This window comes from Peromyscus leucopus, chromosome 20, assembly GCF_004664715.2.
Source record: "Peromyscus leucopus breed LL Stock chromosome 20, UCI_PerLeu_2.1, whole genome shotgun sequence".
Classification (NCBI taxonomy): domain Eukaryota; kingdom Metazoa; phylum Chordata; class Mammalia; order Rodentia; family Cricetidae; genus Peromyscus; species Peromyscus leucopus.
In genome coordinates, this window is record NC_051080.1 from 18,289,568 (window position 1) to 18,309,230 (window position 19,663).

The 19,663-nt window shown below is 54.3% G+C and overlaps 1 protein-coding gene across 3 annotated transcripts in view; it reads right to left on the bottom strand.

The window, feature by feature from the left end:
* The window catches only part of Gramd4 (GRAM domain containing 4), a 78,965-nt gene that overhangs the window by 6,219 nt on the left and 53,083 nt on the right, over window positions 1-19,663 (bottom strand). For all 3 annotated transcript variants that reach the window (XM_028878155.2, XM_037197461.1, XM_037197462.1), the window contains 8 exons: window positions 10,981-11,101; window positions 7,722-7,795; window positions 4,603-4,735; window positions 3,999-4,024; window positions 2,907-2,998; window positions 1,705-1,796; window positions 588-636; window positions 37-108 (listed from right to left, as the gene is read on the bottom strand). In XM_028878155.2, coding sequence (XP_028733988.1) covers window positions 37-108; window positions 588-636; window positions 1,705-1,796; window positions 2,907-2,998; window positions 3,999-4,024; window positions 4,603-4,735; window positions 7,722-7,795; window positions 10,981-11,101 — 659 coding nt within the window. The remainder of the gene's footprint in view (window positions 1-36; window positions 109-587; window positions 637-1,704; window positions 1,797-2,906; window positions 2,999-3,998; window positions 4,025-4,602; window positions 4,736-7,721; window positions 7,796-10,980; window positions 11,102-19,663) is intronic.

Consider the following 19,663-nt stretch of genomic DNA (forward strand, 5'->3'; position numbering starts at 1 on the left):
CCGTCCCGGGGTAACGGACCAGCTCAGAGGTGGTACCTGTGCTTTCTGGGCGACGTCCAGCACCAGCTGGAACTTCTCAGACACGGTCAGATCTTCCTTTGCAGGTTCCTTCAGTCAAAGGGGAGAGAGAATTTTCCACTGAAATTTAACAGTTCAGAAAAATTACCGACGAAACAGCATGAAGGCTCCCAGCCCCAGGGATCTGCGGGTCCCTGCTGTCCCCATACAGCCGGAGGACTGGGCGCAAAGATCTGCCGGGCTAAGGGTGGAATCTCCCCCTGTGCTTTGCTGCCTTACCCCAGTGCAGAGGGTGGACAGGCTGTGGGCCCCCCCACCAGGGGCAGCAGACCAAGGCTCTGACTCACTCTCCCAGCTCACTCCAATGGTATGTCCCGTCCGCACCGCCCCCGCTCACCCCTTGACAGGCAGGGTAACTGAGCCCCAGGCCTGTGTAAAGGTCATAGGACTATTGCAGTAGTTCTCAATCTGTGGGGGCACGAATGCTCATCTGGACTCGCCACAATGTGGCCCCAGGTGGTGAGTCCTGACTGATTAAGAGAGAGGGACGATGTGCCGCCAGGACTCACCACAGCTTCAGACACTTCCGGCACAATGCTCCACTGTATCCGCCAGCCCCTGAAAAACAGAAGCCACCCAAACCATGAAAACAGTAGCTAGCACCTCTGGGGAACAAAAATGGAGCCTCCAGCTGAGTTACAAGCTAGAGTAGGGGGCCATCTGCCCCTTCAGGGCTAGCCATACAGAAGAGACTCCTGGAGCTGGGCTGCTCGCCTCTGAGGCCTCACTGGTCATCCATGCTGGTTCCCCTCTGCTGGGGCATAGGCAACAGCAGCCGCTGGGTGTAGGGAGAAGTTCAGCACTGTGCTGGCTAGAGTAGCCACAATGCTTGTTGGAGCTCACTGTGTCCTCTGACTGGTGTGTTCATAAAGTTTTATTAACATCAGCAATGCCTCTTAGTGGATTAATGGTGATTAAGGGCTGTGGATGAATAAGGACTTTCTTCCTTTAAAGGCATTTCCATGTTTCCTGCAAAAATAATTTTCATAGGAATTCCTAAGGCAGGCTCAGAAGGGGAGGGAATAGACTGGTATGTGGACTTGTCATCTTCCGAGGGGCTGAGAGGAAATTTGGAGCCAAGGGCTCTTCCACAAGCCAGGGCAAAAAGCTAAGGTTCACTCCTAAGAGCAATCCCAAGTAAAGTCCAACCCAGAACTGCAGGCAAGGGTTCACCCCAGATGTGGCTTCCCCAGATGTGGATGTTCAGTGAGGACACAGAATAACGGAGGGAGGCGCCTCAGCCTCGGTGGAGTGAGGCGCCCATCACGCAGGAGTAAGGGTGCATGCTGCTTACACTGCGAATTCCAACTTGGCCCGCTCAGCGCTTCCTTCTCACAACCAAGAACCATCAGGACATTCATGGGGCGCAGGGCCCTGCACCTTCACCCACCCACCCACCCCAGGGTTGGGGAGAACTTCCTGCCAAACACACAGCACCCCAGGGAAGGAGGGGGATGGGGGTGCCGCTGCAGCTCAGCCACCCACTGCCTGCTCCCTAAAGTCTCCAGAGCCTCTCAGAGGACCCCCCACAGACAACAGGACACGACGGGACTTGTGTTAGAGCAGTATGGGACACAGCGCAGCAGCCCTGTGCAGTGCAGCCACACGACCGCCCGGCTCACCTACCTGGCGATGAGGTAATTGAGGGACAACCTCAAAATTGCTAGGAACAGGAACATGGGGATGGCCCAGCCATGCCATACAGCATTCATGTACACCTGAGGGTGGGAGGTGAGGGACACGGTCAGGCTGGCCAAACAGTGGTCTAGTACAAGATGTCCCCTGCCTGCTTCCTCCCAGCAAGAAGGAGACCCTTCCTTCATCAGGGAGACCAGTCCCAGCTCTCCAAACACCCAGGTTGTTGAACAAGGGCGTGGGGGGGTGGGGGGGCTGCTTCCGGTTTAAGAGAGAGGTCCACTCGGGCAGGCAGGGGCTGCCCTGTGTGAGCAGGGATCAGAAGAGGATGGCGGGGCCCCATGAAGATGCCTCGCCGGTCCCCAGTGTGACTCCCATACTCGGGTTTAGCTGAGAAGGAGGCTCATCACTGCTGAGGGCTGCAGGTGAGCTGCCATGGGGGCCCACACGGAGCCCGGGGCCCAGAGTAATACTCAGACGGGGCAGGTCAGAAGGTGGGCCTGAACAAAAAGTGTGTCCCTTAGGGAGACAGCATGTGGTCCTCAGGCGGGGAAACCTTGCGGAGCATTTGTGAGGGTGGCAGGGGAAGGGACCTGGGGGGGGGGGGTCCGGATGGGGTGGAGAAAAGTGCATGTCTCTCTGGTGGGCAGTGAGTCCCTGGGAGGGAACCAGGGGGCCTGACACAGGCTTAGGGTTGTCTTAGAACCCTCCGAGAGTAAGACTAACTGGGCAACCCACCCCCTACAGGTGGGCCTCCTCAGGAGGGCACGATCTGTGAATCCCTTGGAAGGTGCCCAGGCTGTGGCCCCCGTCTGGCCTGGAGGCCTGGGCAAGTGGGTGGGTTACCTGCAGCCTTCTGACACCATGCACTTGTCAGGAGCCTCCCTGGTCCCACCCTGGGGTCCATGTGGCCAAGCCTCAGGTCTTAACCAACCAGTGAACCAAGAGGCTTTTCTTGAGGACACTGCTTTGAGGTACATGCCATGCGGAGACAGCGGTCATTACATCCCCAGGGGCCTGTGATCTAATACTGCGACCACTACACACACCCATACTGCTGATGGAGAAAACTGAGGTTGAGCACATCCAGAGCCCAAGGAAGAGTTTTGCCTGGGAGCTGCCCTCTGGGGGCCTCACAGGGAAGACTGGCCCAGACATCCCGCCGGCCCTACCCAGCCTGTGAGAACACTCACGGTGAAGGCAATGGCAGAGGTGTAGATGGAGTACCAGTCGGATAAGGCAGACAGGTTCTTCACAAAGTTAGTGACCGGCTTGGCGCCACGCTCTGGGGACAGAAGAGACTGCAACGCTCAGCACGGTGCTGGCCCGCCTCTCAGCACATGAGCAGGGTCACATGGGCCCCCCAGCCAGAAGCAAAACCAGCTCAGCAGTGCAAGACCCCCAACCCACGGAAGGCCCCTGCTGCTAGTGTCCTTCCTGATCGTTAACCAGGGTCCCCAGAGGGAGATGCCACCTGCCCCTAGCACAGGCCCACAAGTAGCAGGGAAAGGGGAAGGGAAGAGACAGTGAGGATCACTGCCATTTGCATTCCGTGGGGCCCGAGGAGTATCAGAGAAGTGAGCCATAGTTCACCCTAAATCAGCAGTTCTCAACCTGTGGGTCTCGACCCCCGTGGGTGTCAAATGAACCTTTCACAGGGGTCGCCTAAGACCATCAGAAAACACAGACAATCATATTACGATTCATAATGGTGGCAAAATTACAGTCATGAAGTAGCAAAGAAAATAATTGTGGGCCGGGTGGTGGTGGCGCACGCCTTTAATGCCAGCACTCGGGAGGCAGAGGCAGGTGGATCTCTGTGAGTTCAAGGCCAGCCTGGTCTACAGAGCAGAGCAAGATCCAGGACAGACTCCAAAATGACACAGAGAAACCCTGTCTCAACGCTGCCCCACAAAAAAAAAAAAAAAAGAAAGAGAGAGAGAGAGAGAGAGAAGAAAAGAAAAGAAAAGAAAAGAAAAAAGAAAAGAAAAGAAAAGAAAAGAAAAGAAAAGAAAAGGAAAGAATTGTGTGGTTGGGGGTCACCACAACATGGAGAACTCTATTAAAGGGTTGCAGCATGGGGAAGGTTGAGAACCACTGCCCTAAATGCTGAGCAGGCTCAGCTCTCCATCAGCCCCTGAATGTGGTTATGTCTCAGACACACATCCACGACAAGCTTTTATCTCAGGGAGGACAGGGGAGGAGTTGTCCTTAGATGTTTTTCTGGAGAGTTCTGTTCAGCTCCCCTCTCCTCCCTCGCCCACATCTAGCCCCACAGTACTTACTCAATCGTCTCATGTTTTCAGTTAACCTGAGAGAGGGAGAGAGAGAAGGCTCGGTGTGGGGTCACCAGCATGCTGCGCGTGCCCCTCTGGGAAAGCACCGCTACTACATGGGCTGCAAGGGAGACATCCAAGTCCCTGGGACCCTCAGGCCTGGAGACGCATCGTGCACAGCGACACAGAGCTCAATGCTGAGTGCCCTTGCCGCTGGATCCTAAGTCACGAAGATGGGGGTGACTCCACAACAGACCTTGATGGTCCAGCTCTCTGGAGCCCCCGGGGTCTATGCGAGTGGCTGGTAAGGGGAGCCACTGTATACCGACCAGGTCCACGAACCATCAAGTGATCCATCCCTACCGTGGACCCTGGGCACACACGACCTTCACGTGACTTTTGTCACAGCCCACAAGTGACAGTGTGGATGTGATATGACTCCACTCTCCCACAGACCCTTCAGAGGAGGTGCCCCAGAAATATGGGCAAAGGGGGCTTCTAGGAGCTTGTGGCAGCCACTTCAACAGGATATCAATGCTGACCAGTCCACCAAACTTAGCGCAGGGCCCGGGCCCTAGCACACAGCTCCTTGGGCTTGGTGAGGCCCCCCTACCTGCGGGCGCTGAGGGGCTCCTCCGTCTCCACCGTGTTCTCCTCGGGCTGGAAACGGAAGTCTTCGACATACTCCCCAAACCTCTCATAGAACCACTTCTGTACACGGGACGACAGCCCCTGGCTGCGACGGTCTGTGGTAAAAAAAAGTAGAGATCAGAGAGGAGACTGCGCTGTCCACACGACCCCTTCTGAGGCTGGACCAGGGATGAGGCCTCACAGAAAATGCCAATGTCGGTGGGGATACCGGAAATGTTTAGAATGACGGTTTCACTGTGGAGCGAGATGTGAAGGGACCCAGCAAGAGAGGCCTTTGAAGGGCTCAGCTCCCTGAAGATACTAGGTGCAAACCAAAAACTGCAGGCCAGAGCCACCCTAGCCACAGAAACCCTCAAAAGCATGATGTCTCCATCCTCATACTTGACCCCAGAAATCTCCAGATCTCAAATTTCCAGCAGCCTTGGGCTTATGTCCAGGCTATGTCAGACCACGGTGAACACCCAAGTGGAAGAATGCCAGGGAGAAAGCTGCCCGGCCTGAGCCCTGTGGCACCCCCAGACTGCATCCTAAAGAAAACAAGACGTTGGAGGTCAGGCCCAGGAGTGGTGCACACCTTAGTCCCAGCACTTGGGAGGCAGAGACTAGCCTGGTCTACAAAGCAAGTTCCAGAACTGTTAACACAGACAGGGCTGTTACAAAGAGAAACACTGTCTCAAAAAAATGATAATAGGGCTGGAGAGATGGCTCAGTGGTTAAGAGCACCGACTGCTCTTCCAGAGGTCCTGAGTTCCATTCCCAGCAACCACATGGAGGCTCACAACCATCCGTAATGAGATCTGGTGCCCTCTTCTGTCCTGCAAGGACACATGCAGGCAGAACACAGTATCCATAATAAATAAATAAATCTTTAAAAAATGACAATAATCAATTAATTAATTAATTAATTAACTAAACAAAAGAAAACAAGATATGGGGTTGCCTGCAGGAGACACTGTGTCACCATAGTTTAAGAGAATGGGAATGGCAGGACATGGTCACCAGACACCAGACACAAACACATACAGCTATCATGTGTCAATTAAAACCTTAAGAAAACACACCAGGTGTGTTGTAGACCCAGGGCAAGCAGACAACAGTCAACATAGGCTCAAGGTCACTGGGCCTGGACAGAGTAGAAGGACACAGGCCAGCAGGGGATGAAGTGTGTGCCCCCTGGGGCTACCCAGGCAGGGGGCTCCTTTAGGCTTATCTGGCTCTCTCACAGTCCACCAGGGTTTTCAGGTGGCTCTCGGTAGGCAGGCAAAAGACTGGCCAGCATGGGCTTCCATTGGACTAGTTAGGGACACTGGACTCACAGAAGATTCACTTACTGAGAAATAATCTTCCTTATGTTTTCCTCAACCATTTAAAGACAATAAAAGCTATTTGAACATGTAAATCCAAGCTGGACATGGCGCTGAACATCTACAACCCAAGCACTCGGGAGTCTGATGCAGGAGGATCAGCCTGGGCTACATAGAGAGACCCTGTCTCATGAAACCCAAAATGTAAAAAAGGAAAACCAGACAGGGTCTGTGGTTTGTGGACTCCAGGTCCAGGGAACGCGACCAACTGCCTGAAGGGGGCAGTCAGTCTTCACCCAGCCCTAAAGCCAACCCAGCCGGGGAGAGCCTGAGCGCTCCCCCCCCCCCCCCCGCGACTCCCATTACCAAGGTGGGGGATGCTTTCTCCCATGCTTTTCAGGGCTAGCTCCTAGGAAGGGAAAGGCCTGAGGTGCTTCGTGACAGGTGAACACCTGAGGTTCAGGCAGGCCTGAGGCAGGCACACACCGGATGGCTGGCTTCCTTCATTTATCTTGGGAACGGCAGAGCTGGGGTACAGTCCCTCTCCCCTGCCACATCCTCCCTGTCTTGGGGGGTGACCAAGGGCCACGGTGTAGAGAAGGCACAGTTCCACACAGCCCACCACACCTGGAGACCATGGCCATCAAGAGAAAGGCTGGAGAGACGGCTCTGTGGTCAAGAGCGCCAGCTAATCTTCCAGAGGACCCAGGTTCAATTCCCAGGACCCGGGTTCAATTCCCAGCACCCTCATGGCAGCTCACACCTATCCCAAGAGGCCCAGTGCCTTCCTAGCCTCCTTGGGCACCAGTACTCATATAATACACAGGCTTACATTCAGGCAAAACACTCATACACACAAAATAAAAATATTTCTTTTTTAAAAATACAAAAAAAAAAGAGAGAGAAAGAAAAACTAGGCCTGGCCTTGACAAGAGGACAAGGAGTCCCCAGCCCTGTGAAGTGAGCTTCTGACCGCACACTTCTCCATCCTCACTGTCACCAAGCGCTAAGGCTCTCTCGGGCTGCTCCTGACTTGGTCACCAAGATCCACACGCTAAGGGCTCTGCATCTAGGCCTGGGAACCGGCCAGGCATCCTCCGGATGGCCCGAGGAGGCCACGTCCCAGGGGATGCCCCTGCCAAACCTGCACTGGGGCCGGCTGCCAGGGGGTGCGGTGAGGCTGGATCTGGGAAAACCTTAGGAGAGGCCTCCTCTCTGGGGCCTCTTCCCGATTGATGCAGGCAGCCGGAGGCCAATGACCTAAGCCACGGTGTATGCCAGGCTTGCTGGCGCAGGAAGCGAGAGCCCGGCGAATGGTCAGCATGCAGAAGGGACACTGTCTGTGCCCACAAGAACTGCACAGAGAATGGGTTCCCGTCTCCTCTGGAGGACAACTTCAGAAGGTGAAGTACGAGGCAAGATGGATGTGGGCACTAAGGCGGGACGCGAGGGAAGGAGAAAAGGCTTGCTCCCTGCCTGGGAGGTTAGGGCATTCCTTGCCATGGCCTGCCACAGTCCCCAGCTGGGATGGATGACTAGTCACAGGGAACAGGTCACCAAGTCAACGTACTGTAACCAGCGTGCCTTTGGGTACCCCTCAGGAGGCCGGGCCAAGCTAGACAACATGTCACATTTTGTGCAAGGAAATGAGATCACCTTTGGAGTGACTTGGGCCTGTGTGGTGACTCACAGGCTCACAGTGAGAGACGCTAACCCCGTTTTGATGGCAGGAGATTCCCACATGGGAGAGGCCTGGCGGGGGGGGGGGGGTCCCTACCTGTGCCCGCGCCATTGCTGGCCTGGCTCTGTCCCTTTGGCGGCTGCTGAGGCTGTGCCGGCTGCTCCTCCGACCTTAAACAGGAGAAAGGCAAAGCTTAGGAGTGAAGGCCTGCAGCAGCACCACATGGAACTCAACGTCAGCGACAGGTGGGGTCCGCCGGCCCCCGAAGCCCCCCTGAAGTCTGGAGCGCTGGTGAGGACAGAGCCCAGTACGTGCAAAGGTGCTTGCCCCATGGTGTACACTCTAGTTTTCAATGGGCAAGCATTGTCTCCTGAGCAAGAAGTTCACCTTTCCTATTCATTTTAACACAGTTACTCATTTAATCCTTAAGCTCAGGAAAAAAAAATAAAAAATAGCTCACTAACGAGAATACCAACAAACCTCTTTATCCAGCACCACGCGAGGCCACAGATGGATGATACCCCAACATCCCTGAGCTGGGTTCCACGCCAGCCATCTCCCTGGCTTCCTGCCCTCTGCTCGGTACAACATCATAATAGTCTTTACTGGGCCTAAGGGCCCCCTCAGGCTCTGCCTTCACCTGGAGTCTTGCCTGTCTACCTCTCTGAGCCCGACTGTCACAAATACTCAACTGCACACCCTGAGGGAGCTATACCCCCAACAGCAGGCTGGGTCACACCCCTTGGATGGCATCTCTACCCCATTTCTCCAGCCAGCGATGCCCTCCTCCGGAGTGTCATGGTATCAGCCATCTTGCCCTGCACTGGCTTGGATCACAGGCACACAGGAGTTGTTCCTGCAGCCCATAGTTCCTAGCCTCTGTCTGCAGCTACCTGCAGCTTCAGGGTGCAATGTGAGTACCCATACGTGTGTCTGTGGGGATGTGGGTGATACATGTACATGTGTTGTGTGGTATATGGATGTGTGTGCTACATGTCCCTACACAGCCTCTCCCTGACCCCAGTTCACTAACATGATTAGGAATGAAGGAGTCTCCACCTGGAAATGTCTCTCCCTCCAACCCCTCCACTTTCAGGCTTCCAGGAGGCTCTTATACCCTTCCCCATCCTCAGCATGAAGCAGGGAAGAGGCCCCCTTGGTTCTCCTAGGACCTTCCATTTCTTCTTCCTGGGCTACAACCTGGATGTTCCTTTCTCATCTGCATCTGAGTTGGACCCTCTTAAGTCCTTAAGGGCCTTGCAAGCTCACTCACCAAGGAAGGAAGGTGAGAGAGGAGGGCTAGATCCTTAGAGTGGGGGCTGGGGTTGGGGGAAGAGACGGTGGGCAAAGAAGCTACGGCTTCTGGGGAGGTAGCAGGGATGGGGTCGGCCTGGAGCTGAGTGCTCCTGCTAGGACCACCAGGGGTGGCCTGGCCTTCATGGGAAGCTGGGGAGGCAGCATGGAAAAATGGCATCCTATGCATAATGGAATGCCATTTGACTTCTGAATCTCTAAAGTCACAGTCCAACCCAGGAGAGTTCTGGCTGAGGCCTCTAGTGTGGGGACCACACTTGCAGCCAGGACTAAAAGGCAAGGCAGGGTCGTCCTCCTCTCCAAACAGGCCCCATGGTGAGCCCTACCCTTGATCTGGGTTCGGGGACAGGGCAGCCTGACTAACAGCTGCCATAAAGCACAGGAACTGTCACCAGGAAATGTCAGGACAGGGAATAGGCAGCTTCACTTCCCAAGACCTGGGCTTCTCAAAGCTGCTACTGTGGATGGAAGTGGATGCGGCCACACAGGAGCCTGGCACTCAAGACTGAGCTGTGAGCACTATGACCAGCCTGGCTCATACTAGAGGGGCACTTAGTCCCCATGGACAAGCGTGGTCCGGTTGGGGTATTCCAGAGGCCGTAGTGTGTGTCCCACAGTGCTGAGAGTCATTCTCTATGGCCTAGCAGGGACCAGGACAGGGGTTCAGAGTTCAGTGGGGTGAGGGTGGTGGGTGCCAAACTGGGAAAACTGGGGGTCCTCGGCCCGCAGCCTTATCTTCCAGGTGGCACTATGGCTGCTGTGCAGAGGGTGTGTGCCAGTGCCCACAGTTTGGTCTTGTCGCCTGTGTGATGCTCTGTATTGACACGCTTCCTGCCAGAGGCAGCCAAAGCAGAAGCCTCCACGCTCATGAGAGTGGTCATCGGAATGAATGAGGAAGGAGGCTGCGGGTATCCAGCGGACTAAGGGCTTAGAGTACTTATCCAAGGAAAAGCTGTCACCTGTAAAGATCACGTGCGGAAGCGGAGGCGGCAATGTCACCCACTGGGTGAGCCTGTGAGATGAGGGTGTGATCTTGGTAGGCTGTATACAGTGAAGGGGGGAGGGGGGGGCAGGGTGCTCAGGACCCCGCCCTCGAGCTGCAGAAGCAGTGAAGCCTCTGTGTGAGCCACAGGGCCTGGGCAGGGCTGCAGCAGCCTCTGGGGAAGGGTAACGAGTATAGAGAAACACAAGGCAGGGTCAGGGAATCAAGTGTCCCCAGAAGGTCCCAAGAGGCTCAGCCAGCCCTCTGGGGCTAAATAAAAGGGTCAGAACAGGGCCCACGGGTCAGGAAGCATCTTCTAGCCAAGACTGGAGGGTTAACTGATGGTCTGGTGTCTTTAGACCATCATGGGTCACAGCTCTCTACACAGGCCTGGCTGGTGACATGATCACCCACACTAGGCTCCCCACCTCCCAGAAAAACATTTTTTCCACACCGTGGCTTGGACAGGCTCAGGCAAGACTCAAACTTGGGGAGTGGGATCAGGCCAGCAACACAACTCACCTTTGTATCCCTTCAGGGACCAAGAACAGTATTTCTCAGATGGTCTAGTTCTCACTACTCCTGACCTATGGCTACATCAGGGATCCGAACTGAGGGTCCAGGAAACCCTGCCCCCTGAGGAGGGGTGAATGCTGTGGTTTAAACTGCAGCCTCTCTCTCAAGTGTTCATGAAGCTCAGTTCTTGGTCTGATGGTGAAGGGGTTGGGGGAACCTTTTAAAGACTGAGCCTGGTAGAAGGTTCTCAGGTCCTAGGAGCAGCCCTGGGAAGGAATTCATGTAGTTCTCTGGGACCCTGAACTAGTTCTCACCAAAGGGTCATTAAATGCGTTTGATCCTGCCCGGCCTCCAGGAGGATGTCATCTCTCTCCTGTACACTCTCCCACCATGAGCCACGAGTCCCCACCGGGGCTGAACCAATGGCAGCATCGTCTCCTTCGAACTCCGGAACCATGAGCTACATGAACATCTCTGTGCTTGTTAAGTACCAGACTCGGGGATATTGTTACAGTAACAAGAAAAGATGGACGTGGGTGTCACCTGGCCTTCAGCACCTCCTGTATTTTCTGTTCCAGTTCTATCCGGCGCTGCCGTTCCCGATCGAGCTCCTGCCGCAGCATCTCTGAGTTGGTCTCTTCTCGAAGCTTCCGGAGCTCCTCCTCTGTGGAGAGAGGAGCCGGGTGATGAGTACTTAGGCCCACTGTCCCCTCTGACTAACGGCAGACGGGTTCCTGCTCTGTAAGGGACCAGAGCACTTGAACTTCCTCACGTGTGCTGAGTGCTCAGATGGCAGGCATGCTCTGGTCCCGTTCTGCTGTCTGTGGGGACACCGGCAGCTCTCTGACCCCTTCTCTGGGGTATACACTGTGTGTATGTGTGTGTGTGTGGGGGGGTTCTTCACTGGGATTCCTTTCACACGAGGCAAGGCTGGGGCACAGCATGGACGAGGGCTTTTACTGTGCTCAACAATGGTGCCAAGGAGAACTACACAAGCCATCTAGCCAAGCCATCACCACACAGGACACCTTGGGGCGCACACTACCACGTGACTGGGTCAACACAACTGTGACAGGAAGGTTAAAGGCTCCAGGAGGTGCCCGTAGCAGAAAAGAGGCAAGGCAGCCTCAAGCCGCCCCAACGCAGAGGAGCCCGGGGCTAGTATGAGGTCTGGGAAGCGGGTGGGGTACCCCTGGGAAGACGCTCACTGGGACAGACAGGAGTCAAGCCCTGCATGAAACTTCCGGAGCCAGACTGCAGATGGCTGGGGGAGGGGTGTTAGGTGGAACCCTTGGTAGCTCGGAGGGCAGAGGAAGCCAGGAGCTGAGGCAGGCAGTGGCCTCCAACTGCAGATGTCAAGACATAAGGTCAAAGTCACTGCAGAATTGCCCTTTGTTCTGAGGACATGAGAACTCCCTCATGTCACAGGCTCACAACTGCGAGAGGAGTGTCCCCCTCCACTTTTTCCAATGCTGGCACAAGAAGAGGGGTCCTAGTTAGCACCCCTTTCTCTCTCTTCTTACATCCCACTCAGGATCACTCAGCTTAATTAAGGCAGCCAGGATTCTGGCGGTGACAGGCCATCACCCTCAACACACTCCTTTTGTGTGCTCAGTTCCCCTGTGGTCCCCACAGACAAGGCTGAGCCAGAAGGGAGTCTTGAGCGACAGCCCTTGGCCCTGCTCCTGGCAGTCTTGAATCCTAGCAGAAAGGTGGAGAGGAACAGAAACATCCCTCTAGGAGCAGTGAGGGTAGGGCTCGGGTAGAGAGGAACAGAGGTCCCTCTGCCCGCTGACCCTGCCCCACGGGGCAAAGGTACAATGCAGAATGGAATCAGGAGCAGAGTCCTAAGGTGTGCTCACCAGGCACCCTCGGCGTTCCATGATCCGTCACACGTGTAGGGAGACCTTTACACACTCTCCCCTAACTTTGACCACGCAGGATACTACCTCAGGGAAGGGAGGCGGTGATGCTCCTCAGGGCTCTGGGTGAAGTTTGCCAGAGACCACACAGGTCCTTGGAGAAGGACACAGCAAGCATGGCCTCCCTAAGAGTATGTCTCAAGTCACACATCTATCTGTCTCCATATCCATTCATGGGCTTCTCTGACTCCACTCCACCATCCCAGGAGGTTCCAGAGAAAGGACTCTACTATCACTGTCTGCTTCAGCCACAGGGCCTGGTCCAGCTCAAGATTTCAAGGATACAGTAAAAGGATGTCAGGTGAGAACTCAGCAACATACATAGGTGATTTGGTTACAGGGATACATACACTGGACTGGCTAGTCTGTAGAGGAGAACAGTGATGGTGGGTGAGGGATGATGTGAGTTTCACAAGGTCCATGGCCCTGACCACTTGAAGGGCATATGTATACAGCACTGCCAGGGCCCTAGACATCAAGCATGCTGACCCTGGTCTTGTACTGGGATTCTTGGGGACACTGACCCAGGAGAATGAGGGCACTAAGAGTCCATGATACCTGCAGAGGGCCCTGGGCTTTTGGGGGTCCACAGCCCTAGGCATCACAGGGCACCCCACACATCCCACTTCTAATCCTAGCTAGGAGGTAAGGCTACCTTGATCCCCCATTGCCTCTTGGAGCAGCCGTGAGGACCCAGCTACACCCAGTCTCAGTGGCAGACACTCGCTGAGTTCCTATGCCTTAGCCTCTGTCAAAGTTCCAGGGACACTAACTGGGGAGACTCTGATGCCCAGAGCAGACATCTGGGTGGGAACTGGAGAACAGCCTCAGGCATATGAATTAGGCCCATTGGGTAAGCCTAGATGCTAGCCCTTGCCTGCCTGGACTCCTAGTAGGCAGAGCCTTGCCTATAATGTGAGGGGAGACCATGTTAGAAAGCTAAGAGAGCCTGGGCCTCTTAACATGGAGACTGTACGATCACTTGAGATGGATAGGCCATGAGACAACCTCCACCGGACCCAACTCTCAGCTGCCTGGCCTCTCCTGCAGCCTGGGATAGATGCAGCAGAAGACCTACTGGGACTCACTAAATGAGCAGGTGGCTAGACCAACCATCTGCTAGCCTTCACTAAGACGGACCAATGAGCTTTCTCCCGAAGGTAGAAATCTACCTGGCTCAGCCAACTCAGGGCAGACAATCAGGCCAGGTCAAGAACCAGGTGTGCAAATAAATCTTTTTTAAAAAGGGGGGGTGGGAATGCCCGAGAGATGGCCCAGCAGTTAAGAGTGCTTACTGCTCTCGCACAGGACCCAGGTTCTGTTCCCAGCATCCACATCAGAGAGCTTATCACCACCTGTAATTCCAGCTCTAAGGAACATGATGCCCTCTGGCCTCTGGGCACCGCACTCATGTGGTGTACATAAACTCACCCAGGAACACATGGACTGTCCTGGTTAGGGTTTCGATGGCTGTGATGAAACATTGTTAGTGAAAAGCAAGCTGGGGAGGAAAGGGTTAATTTGGCTTACACTTCCACATCAGAATCCATCCTTGAAGGAAGGTAGGACAGGAACTCAAACAGGGCAGGGACCTGGAGGCAGGAGCTGGTGCAGAGGCCATTGAGGGGTGCTGCTTACTGGCTTGCTCCACATGGCTTGCTCAGCCTGCTTTCTTATCGAACCCAGGAACAACTGCTCAGGGATGGCCCCTCCCACAATGGGCTGGGCCCACCTGCATCAATAACTAATTAAGACAATGCCCTACAGCTGATATTATAGAGGCATTTTTCTTAATTGAGGTTCCATCCTCTCAGATGATTTTTAGCGTGATTTTAGATTTCAAGCTGATGTAAAACTGTCCAACACACCGTACATATAAAAATGATAAATGAATCTTTAAAAAAAAAATAAATTAGGAGAACCAGATGTGTGAACAGACTCGGCCTGGGGCATTCCTACCTCCTATCTCTGTTTCTATACAGACGATGCTTTCACCACAGGATAAACAGAGCTGGGAAACCTTACATCATTGGCTTTGCTGGGGGGGGGGAAACTGAGGGAGCTGGGCTGAGGCTGGGGGGGGTGTCTGATGCTTTCCTGCCTGATCATCTGATCCCTTACCACCCCCCATCACTCCATGGCCTCTTGGATCCCAGCCCATGTGAGGATCAAAGCAATTCTCTCTCCACACCTTAGGCGGCTCAGCCAGGAACAGGAAATTGGGCTTTCCTTAATTGGCCTCCCCTGAATGTCGGTGTCTTCCTGGTGTCACTAAATCATGAAAGCTCCTCACCATGTTCCACTCACGGCAGATGATTAGCCAAGGGCGGCCAGCAGCACTGCTGAGACAGATGTGGGCACTTCCCAAGATCCCTCCCCAAGATGGAGAGGGCGCACAGAACGTTCTTGCCAGGGTGGAAGGGCATGCGTGCAGCCCCCTAAGAGGAACTGAGGACCTATTTGTGTATTCCCTACCAAATACCTCTAGCCCCACCCCCAGGACCCCAAGAGCAGGAAGCTCAGCCCTGCAAGAGTACATCTGTGCCTCCATGTCACCTGCCCTCCCCAGCCATTAGAGGCTCAGCTGCAGGGGCAGGTCCACTGCAGCCCTGCCAATTTAACAAGTCAGCCTGTCTGTTCCCTAGAGAGCGCCAGAGACTTTGCACTTATTTCCTGGTGGCGCAGAGAGCTAAGCACAGAGAACCAGCTGGGTTTCTGAGCCTTTCTTCCCATGAACTCTTTCTCCCTCAGCTAATGGCTCCCTGTAAAGCCCTCTCTCTGCCACTAAAATGATGAGGCCCGGTGTCTGGGTAATGTGGGCCAGCTTCCACCCCACGGTGACACATTTAGGTCAGATGCGGCAGCGCAATACAAACCTAGTCATTGGTTTCTCCTGCTCCTCCCTTAGAGGAGGAACAGGGGAAGGCTGCCTGCCTGCCAAGCGGAAAGCGCTGAGCTGGCAGCCTGTAAGGCCATCCTTGCCCTGCCTCCCCATGGAATGGAGTCTCTTAGGACCATGAGGGCCATGGTAGCCAGCCTCCATCCTCAGAGCCTCTGCCTTAGAATTCTGACTGTGGCCTGTTAGCAGTCCCAACTTTCTTTGGATCCCCAGTACTGTAATTCTGTCACTGCCAGGACTCTGGGGTTCCCCAGCCTCTAATAAAACCCCTACTGTTCACAGAGGCTGCTGATGCTGGACCCACCTAGGACAGACCATGGAGATACGTGGCCCCTGATCCCTTAGTCAGGGGGTGAAAGTCTCCCACAGAGTGAGGGATGGGATGATGGAGTCTCTTGAATATCTAAGCATTTGTTTCTTGTGACTGCTACTACACGTTCTTACTTAATACAATAGTCACTATCTTAAGAGTTTTAATGGTGAGGAGATCAAACAGGTGTTCTGGGCTAGAACAGAAGTGTCAATGGCCAGTTCGTCTGGAAGCTGGTGGAAAGACTGGGCATATTCCCTCCTTTCCATCTTCCAAAGGAACATGCTCTGCTTGGCTGGTGATCCCCAAAGAGCAGTGACTTCGTGCTGATGCAACTCCACCCTTCCCAACTCCGTCTGACACCCCACACCCCCCACCCCAGCTTCCTCCTTGTGATTGCTCTGCACAGATAATCTTGGATCTCCTCACATCAGGCTGACAACTCAGTCACATCTGCCAAGGCATGGTCGCACGCATAGGTTCCAGGGATTAGGAGGCGAACACTCCTGCGGAAATCGAGATTCTACGTACCATGTTCTCCCCTGAGATAATACAGGGCAAAGGAGTCCCCAGTAGACAGAGGCCCATAGAGGACTTTCCAGCCTCGAAGTGTTCTGAGCATCGCAAAACAAGAAGCCCTCCTTCGGTGGGCATAATGGCCTTCCTGGGTTCAGGGACACCCCCAACTGGAAGGGTCCTCCTACCTCACTCTCTTGTCTCTCTCCAATTATGCCCCCAAACAAATTAAACAGGACTCCCCAGCACCCCAATGAGACAGCTCTGGCAATGAATGCTTACACAGACTTTCTCAAAACCCAGAAATGAAAGGAACCAATGATTAGGATATCACCAGAGGGAGGCAATGGGTGTGCCATCCTATAATATGCTCATATAACCCTGAGCTGTAAAACAGGAAGACACCTGCTCTCCAGTGCCCCCTGTCCTAGGACAGAGATGCATACAGACTCAGAGGCTGTGGCTGACTGTCCTGTCCCCCAGTTCCCACAGGGGGCTCTCGCAGGCCCAGTCAAGCAAGCAAGCCATATAGGGTCTGTGTCTGAGTCACAAGTGAGGAGTTAGGCAAAAGCCATGGCCTAGCACATAAGACCACAGAGTAGAGTCAATGCTGCACAGCTCTGAGACTGCTCATCACATGCCACCAATGGTGTGGCACAGCTCCTAGCCCAGGGTCCTGCTTTTCTCACAGGACTGGGTTCTGGCCATAACAGACTCCAGGCCCTTCCTTCTTAGGGTCCCTGAATGACCCAGGTTAGGAAGATGGCCAGGGAGCCTGCAGAAGGCCAGGGGAGTGAGAACACCTGCTGAAGATGAGTCAGTCCCCCAGATTTCCAAGCCCCAGGGGTGTACCTCCAAAGAAGAGTTCAGTGTCACCATTTAGAAGTCCCAATTCTAGACTTCTGCTCACACAACACCCATGCAAGCACACCAGCAACCCAATTACCAGGAAGACAAGCAGGATGACTCAGGTGCACAGGACCAGAGGGAACCAGGACAGTCCCCGAGGGACAAGGTCCACCCCCAATTCCCACCCACATAAGAGCTGTTGAGGCAGCAAAACGCATGCAGAGGAGAGAGAAGGCCAGGGGACTCTTTCTGTGTCTGGGTACACCCTTACATCTGCACGGATCTAAAGACACCAGGTCACCTGTGATAGCAACCTTCAGGGACCCTAAGAAGGAAGAGACATTCTGATCCCCGTGCCCAACCCCATTTGGAGACTGCCAGACATTTCCAAAGTCAAGAGGCAAAACGAACTCAAGAGTGTGAGCCCCTGCGGCCAGAGGGGCCTGGGATGGAAGAGCATGCCTTGAAGAGCACACCTGACAGAAGCTATGGGAGCCTGGCACAGCTGGGCCACCTGTCCACCCATCTGGTCCAGGTTTTGGCCTCCCCAGGGTCTGGAAGGTGAAGGGCAGGTGATTCATGGACCCCTGACCCCAAGAAACCTAAACCTTCCCTCTCAGTATGCTGATTCAAGGGGATGTAGAGAAGATACTCAATGCAGCCCATGGTCACGGCCTGCCTAGGTGGCGCAGCCTCCATGGCTCCTGGCCCACAGGGAAGGGAAAGGACTTCAAAGCTATTTTCAAATCTGCAAAAGCAGATCTCTCAAGCAGGAGTCCCTTTGGCACAAGATGCAACAGGCCCAGCCTCAGCCAGAGGTTTAAAAAAAAAATCAAATGATAAGGCTTAAATAAAATCTCTCCCCACCCAGCTGGAGCACACACAGAGAAGCCACCCAGAGGGAGAGAAAGCTGTCTCTTGCCAGGCTGGGCTGCATACCTGGGCACCTGAACAGATTTCTCCCAGCCCAATTTAACCTTCCAGTTATCGTGAAGGACTTTTCTAAAAGACAATGCCTTATCCTCCCCCAATGGACCAGGTATAGGTCACCTCCTGAGCTCAGGGCATACCTTTACCGTCAGCCCCAGAGAAGCAGCAGCTGTGTGAAGAAGCTTTTCTCTCCTCTGGCCACTCCACTCGGAGGGTGTCTTGCTCTCTAAGTCCGCCGCAGCCAGCCTGCGAGGTTTCCCAGCGCCTACTTATCTCTGTGTTATTCACTGTCCTGCACAGAGGTGGCATTTACCGCATGATGAACTGTCAACACCAAGCTTAATGATCCTTCGATCAGGCAGTGTGTGGCCAAGCTCTGGGTGTTTCACATTCTAACATGACAGGCTGCTTGGGCTTTGGTGTGGGTGAGTGTAGGAAATCAGTCATGGGACTAGGGTGGTGCCCTGAGATTTTTTTCTTTAAATGCAAAACAACAACAACAACCCAATAATGAAATAAGAAAGAAAAATAAATGGGATTCTAGGGAGAACTACTGCTCAGAAGGGCTGGCTTCCAGACCCACCCACCATAGCCCTTCGGTATGACATGGGGGGGACTGAGGTGGCATGCTGCCTCTGATCTCTGGAGCTGGACTAGCTCTAGAGGCCCTGGCTAGCACTGGACTGAGAGACGTAAAGACTCAAATGTGCCTGCCCTAAGGTCTGGAAGGAGAAGGGCAAGGGCTGGAGAGATGACTCAGTGGCTAAGAGCACTGGCTGCCCTTCCAGAGGACCCAAGCTTGAGTCCCAGTAAACACAGGGTGGCTCCCAGCTGTCTCTAACTCCAGTTTGGGGGATCCAATGCCCTCTTCTCGCCTCCATGGGCTCCAGGCATGCATGCGGCACACAAACATACATGTAGGCAAAAACCCATATATACAATTATTTTTGGTGCCTGCTCCATCCACTCCTGTGGATGCATCCCTCCAACCATGCACCAGCAGCCAAACTTTCTCCGAACATCAAGCTCACTGCTAGACACCCGATTTCTGCTTAGTATGGGCAGGAGGGCAGGCAGGAATAACCCATCACCAGCAAAGTGAGATGAGCCCCAGGGGCTCTGCTTGGGTACACATGCTAGGGAGCAAAGGCAGTAAGGTCAAACTGTGCCTGGGACCAAACACCGCTGGAGAATAGCTTTGGGAGGTGCTAGTAAGGTCCCAAAGGATGTGCAGAAAGGCAGGCCTGGGGGTAGGGCAGCACCTCCATCCGTCTATCCACTCATCCCATTATCTACCTGTCCATCCATGTGCTCACCACTAGTTGATACAGTCAGTGGTCTGCTGAATTATCCATCCATCCATCCACCCAGATGTGTACTGAGCACCCTGCAGCTGCCAGGCTCTGGGTCCTCACCCATACAGATGAGGTAGCAGCTGCCTTCTCTCTCTCCCATGAAGTCCAGTTGGTGGACGCCAAGGTGGACAGGTGATTGTGCTGCCCCCTACGGGGCTAAATCACACACCCCACAGGCCACTGGACAGTGTCTCTGCCAGATGAGGCTTCCCACAGGGGACCACTGGGAGCAGCAGAAGATGGAAGGCTGGAGGCCCAAGTGACTTCTCTCCCCCCACTGCAAACACAGAAGCTCTGTCACGCCACCTAGAAGCAGGGATAGGATGACATCCTCTCATAGCCCTGGGAGCTGATGCCGTGCTCACGGGGCAGGATGGGAGTCCACAGAGACGGACAGTGGCTTCTGATTGGAACACTTCCATGAAAATCAATTGTCATTGCCCAA